General features: G+C 55.6%; 2 protein-coding genes across 2 annotated transcripts in view; both read right to left on the bottom strand.

Annotated features, from left to right (window-relative positions):
• VOLCADRAFT_93535 (uncharacterized protein) overlaps nt 1-2,890 on the bottom strand; it is a gene marked incomplete at both ends in the record, with an annotated part of 5,770 nt that extends 2,880 nt beyond the window's left edge. Inside the window, 5 exons of the mRNA XM_002952749.1 lie at nt 61-877; nt 1,361-1,431; nt 1,486-1,517; nt 2,428-2,526; nt 2,844-2,890. Coding sequence (XP_002952795.1) covers nt 61-877; nt 1,361-1,431; nt 1,486-1,517; nt 2,428-2,526; nt 2,844-2,890 — 1,066 coding nt within the window. The remainder of the gene's footprint in view (nt 1-60; nt 878-1,360; nt 1,432-1,485; nt 1,518-2,427; nt 2,527-2,843) is intronic.
• Nucleotides 2,891-3,759: 869 nt separating this feature from the next.
• VOLCADRAFT_48360 (uncharacterized protein) lies at nt 3,760-4,675 on the bottom strand (the record flags this gene model as incomplete). Its single annotated transcript, XM_002952748.1, has 2 exons — nt 3,760-3,876; nt 4,598-4,675. Coding segments are annotated over 2 exons (195 nt in total), but the record flags the coding sequence as incomplete, so codon positions are not given.
• Between the last annotated feature and the right edge of the window lie 562 nt (nt 4,676-5,237).

Below are 5,237 nucleotides of genomic sequence, written 5' to 3'. Positions count from 1 at the left end.
CTCCCCCCCCTCCCTCCCCCTCCCTCCAGAGAACTTCGTTATCCAGATGAGGGAGCTCACCGGGCAGCTCCGCCACCACTTCCTCCTCCTCCTCCAGTATCACACACTTCACCAGGCTGACAGAGGCCATAACCATGCCGTCGTCACGCCGGGGCCGCCCTGGAGCCGCCAGGGCCGCCAACTGCAGGGCCCTCACCACCTGATGCCACCAGCCAAGCGGTCGCGACGTAGAGCCGCTGGTAAACCACTCGCCTTGAGCGCTTCGGCCGCGGTAACGGGGGGACCGCCTGCTGCTGTTCGCTGCTGTCAGGGCGACCAGCGCAACCTCGCACCATCCGGCTCTCTCTTGAACCGCCGACGGCTCTCTTTCTCCGCTACTTGCCGCGCCATCGTCGCCCGAGGGGCCGCCGGCTGAAATATCCGCACTGCCGCCGCCGCCGCCGCCGCCGCTAGCGCCTGCTGGTGGATGTTTCTTGGTGGCACGCTGGGCATTATCAATGCCGACGCAGCTGGCTCTCATGTACAACTTGTATAACACTGGCCTACTGATGACGAACCTGGGCATCTGGCCGGAACGAGGCATGTAAGTGCCGAGCCAGGTCAGGAGGATCTCCTTGTGACTGCAAGAATGAAGGGCCTTGATCACCCCCGCCGCCACATGCTGCGGCAGACCATATGTGGGCCCTCCGTCGAGCTCGCTCATCACTGTCACCGCCGCTGCCGTTGCAAGAAACTGCTGGCAGCGCCCTGTGGATCCTAGGACGTGTTCCTCGCGCCACAGGATGCACAGCCGATTGAAATATCCAACGCCAAGCAGCAGCTGCGCCCCGAGCTCATGCAGAGAGCCGTCGCTTCGAAGCACTTGCTTCGCCAGGTGCTCCACCAGGAGCGAGTCCCGTACCGCAGTCATGAACTCAACATGAAAGGAGTTAAAAAAGCCCCTGTTCATGTCCCTGTCGCTGCTGCTGTTGCTGCTGCTGTTGCAACTTCCGCTGCTGCTGCTGCTGCTGCTGCCATTTTGCTTGAAAGCTGCTGCTGCTGCTGTTCCTGCTGTGGTGAATTTTGCTGCTAACGCTAACGCTGACATGTGTGATGCCGCCGCCGCCGCCACCGTGTTGTGAAGGGTCGCGGTGATGGAGACCGTAGCATTAATGAGTACAGGGTCTTCTCCAGTCGTCGCCGAAGCCAAAAGACGAGCGATGCAGTCCAGGGCTCCAGATCGCAGGATGCACCGCGCAGCCCGGACCATGGCGTGCAACCCCTTGCCGCTGCTGCTGTCTCTGTCTCCAACGAGGGCAGAGGAAGCGCGTCGAAAGCTTTCCACCACAGCCACTGCAAGATCCACCATGCGGCCCCCCACCTTTGCTGGGGGTGAGTTCGCAGCCTCAATATGGCGCAGCGCAACTGCCAGCAGCTTTACCATCTTGAGGGCTGGGCCGGGGCGCGCCCAGAGCAGAGTGTGATTGGTACAGATCCCCAACGCACCGCACGCTTCTGCAATTTCTTCGTGCGTGGGCCTAGTTAGCGCAGCCGCCGCCGCGGAAGAGGATAATTGCGGCGCGGCGGCGGCGGCGGCAGCGGCAGCGGATGGCGCTGAAGTGGCAGCAGTTCCCGCCAGAACGATACGGGTGGCGATGTGCAGGAGCTTGCGCACAGCGCTTCCTTCATCGCGCTGAGGATTGGCGGACCCCGGGGCTGCTGATTCAGAAACCGACATCTGTCTTGCAAATTTTTTCCCGCATGCCGCACCGCGCATCGTCCGTGGTCTGTAACTAGCTGCAAAATCCTCAACTTGCCGCACCTAGCTAATAGCTTCCTGCAGCAACGAAAGTAGGCATCGATAATAATCTGTGATGATTGATTCACGCCCGCTCGATTTCACGATGCGGGCGGTGTCAATTTGTTTGCGGAAAGGCCGAAATCCCTTCTGGCGCCTAGGCCTCCTCACCAATATTTGGATGATAAGCCAGCAAGCAGGGCTACCCTCTCCTTGTCGAGGTGTCCGACGACTAATGGGTTGTGTATTGGTGCAGCGTTCTAGGAGCTGATTGCAGAGGTTTCGGGAGCTTACATTCCGGAAGTAAGCCTCAAATTCCCCCTTCCTGGCTTCCTAAGAGGACGGACCGCGCCAATGTGCCCAGGAAGGTCAGCTAAGCCTTGCTTGGCTGCAATCCGATATCCTATCAAAGGCCTATCGCAACCAACGAGCTTCTTTCTTGTCAAGTGGAAGTGCGTCATCAAGGACAAAAGGCCCTGCCGATGGGACACAAAAGATGACATCTGTCACACATGTCCCGCGGGTCTTGGGTTGACATAATTACGTCCTCAGAAACCTGAGGAAGGCTAGGTATGGTATCTAACAGCAGCACAGGAATGAGAGCTCCGCTCCTTTCCGCCAGTTGGTGTACTGGACCTTACATAACTCACGTGGGGGACCCCGGTTCGCAATGATGTGCGCACTGGTCCAGGGTGGCTTGCTCCATGACAGTGGCCAGGCGACCTACCCGCTCAACTGGTTTGCTATGGCTGAGCAGACATCCACCGCAAACCATGTGTGGGTTTCAGTTTTCCAATTGCAGGACCTCCATCCATATTGCCAGAGGCATTTGGAATCTGGAACCGTAAGGACCGAGCGTCTGAGGTCAGCAGGCCCAAAACAACAGCCTAAACCAGACCCAAGAAAACCAACCGTCAAACCAACCACCATCCACGCTTCTGCCGTAGCTCATGGTAGAAAAATCGCCGATTTCACAGCAGCATCCTCGAAATCTCCATTTTCTGGTCCGCTGCACCATTCCTCCTGCTCCGAACCTTTCCTTTCCTCATCAGCGCCGCGCACTCACTGCCGGAAATCACAAATATATAACATAGCAAGACATATCTGATTCATGAATGAAAGCGCATCCAACAGGGCGTCTTAAGGTTAAATAGAGCCAAAAAAATCATGCGCGTTGTAATTTGATGTTAGTTAATAAAAAAAATCCTGCCTTCCTTTGGGTGCAACGGAACCATCCAGCGACCTATCTGCGGAACCACCGTAAACGAAGGTAGGGAAGGCAGGATGCAAGGAGCAGAAAAACAGAGGCTTCGTATTTCCGTGCTCAGGCTGTGCGACGTGAATGTAGTTCCTTTTCAGTGCAGTTGTTAGCCTTCCCACCCGCCCGTCCCCCAACGCAACGATGCGAGCCGCACCAGAATATGTTCATGGCACAAGCCCTGCGGTAGCCACCTGTTTTCCAATGACCTTAACAGCATGCCAAGGTAAGCTATCTATTTCGTGACAGCGTCTGCCTTTGGGCCACAAGACAGGGATATATGTATGAGCTCCTAGCGCAACAATACTAAGCGCATCCAGCCATGTTGGTCATTGAGATGCTCCTCCTCCCCACCGGAAGCGGCGACAATAGCACCAAGCTGCATATAGCCGGTTTTGGTGCGTTAAGCCGGCGCCGGCAAAGGCGATGATGCGCGTTGGCTACAGCTACCACATCTCAGCTACAATGCCCTGTAAATACAGTTCATCGCAGTAGCTGCTACTAACTTCTGTCTCACTCTTTCAAGCCGTGGACCCTCTCAGCTACCAACGAATGCGTGTTCAGTCGTCTGCCCCGATCTCCGCTGTCACATACATATGTGTGCCGTGCATGTGTGTGCCGTAAAAATGACTATGCTGTTGATGATATTGCTATTAATTAGTTGTCGTTGACGTATGGGCCTGATCGTTGAAGGTCGGTGTACGTGCTAAAGCTGACGTGTGCTGATAAAGGCTGGTGCTACAGCTAGGCTGTACACGTTACCGGTCACGTGGTCCAGTCGGGATGTGCGCTGCGCGGCCCGCCGGCCCATCACCACCACCTCCCAAAGATCGTCCAGTATCTGCGGCGGCAGCATGGATTGGATGATGGACTTGAAACCAGCAGCGCCACCCTCAACAAAACAAGATTATTGTCAATCTAATGATGCTACTGATGTGCCCTGTTGCTTTGATCGCGTGCAAGGCTGATCGCTGCAGGGATACCGTACCGCTATGGCCGATTGGTGATTTCTGGATTGGTGAAAGTAAAAAACGCTTCTAGAATTAATCTTTCCAACACCGGAATTGGTGATACGGTTTGGTGTTACCCCGTCCACTTTTTCCCATTGCCACCGAATTGGTGAAAGCGGCCAACCGGACTGCCCCCAGCGTTATTTTTTTGCGGAATATATTCCGAATTCGGAATGAAACATGTTCGTGGTCCTGAAAGTTAAGGATAAATAATGTTCCAACCGTACAAGTTCATTCCTCCAGCCAAAATTGGACTGTCCATGCCAAAGCCTTTACGTACAGGGATTGGTGATGGCCGCCGCTCAATCCCAGCCCGGATTATCCTTTGCTACTGGATTGGTGATTTTCACCAATCCGGTGTCACCAATCGGCCATAGCGGTACGGTAACAACGAAGAGCTCCCAAGAGGAGGTCACAACCGCGAACACCAAATGAACGCGAAACCTACCCCCTACCCTCCCCTCCCTTCAGCCATCGCCAATTCAGCAGCTAATGGCCGAAACGTCTCCTTGCCGGCCTCGCTCATCTGCCCGCTCTGTCTGCTGCACGTACCTCCCGATTGAGCGCAAAATGCGTGTGTCGTACGGAGTTGACGTTGCTGGACAAGTACGACATGTCGATGACATCAATGCATGTTGATTAAGTGCTCGTCCTGTAGTGCAGTACGGCAAGTGCGGCGCGGGAAGGCGCAGACCAGAATGGGCCAGAGGACAGGGACTGATACGGTAGTTCGTTACAAAGTTTAGCTGGGAACAAAGCGCTGAATCCAGGCAACGCAAGTTCGCCAGTCAACCATGCAAGCAAGCGCAAGTCAGAACGTCGTCTGTTGGGGAGTTTGAATTGTTTAAATAGGGATTTACTTTGTATTCGTGACCCAGCTCAATAGGAAAGTAGATAAGGCGATCCGACGTTGCTGGCATATCGGTCGCCAGTAACAGCGAAGTGATGGCAGAGCGCGAGGAATCGCGCGGCGGAGTCCAAGAAGGCTTGGAGGACATCATTCAACAGCGAGACGAAGGAGGACGTCAGAATGGCGGACCAACTAGTTACCCGGAGGGGGCCGATGCGGTTCATCCGAAGGAGGTCTCGCGAAGGGCCGAGCTACCGTGTGGAGCTGCATTCTATCCGGAAGGCCAGCCCAGGGGGCATGCTTTCGCGCAGCGAAGCGCCCAGGCTGAGGCGCCTTAGGACG

Source organism: Volvox carteri (assembly GCF_000143455.1).
Source record: "Volvox carteri f. nagariensis unplaced genomic scaffold VOLCAscaffold_32, whole genome shotgun sequence".
NCBI lineage: Eukaryota > Viridiplantae > Chlorophyta > Chlorophyceae > Chlamydomonadales > Volvocaceae > Volvox > Volvox carteri.
Note: the sequence above shows the minus strand (reverse complement) of the source record. Positions and strands in the feature narration are given on the sequence as shown.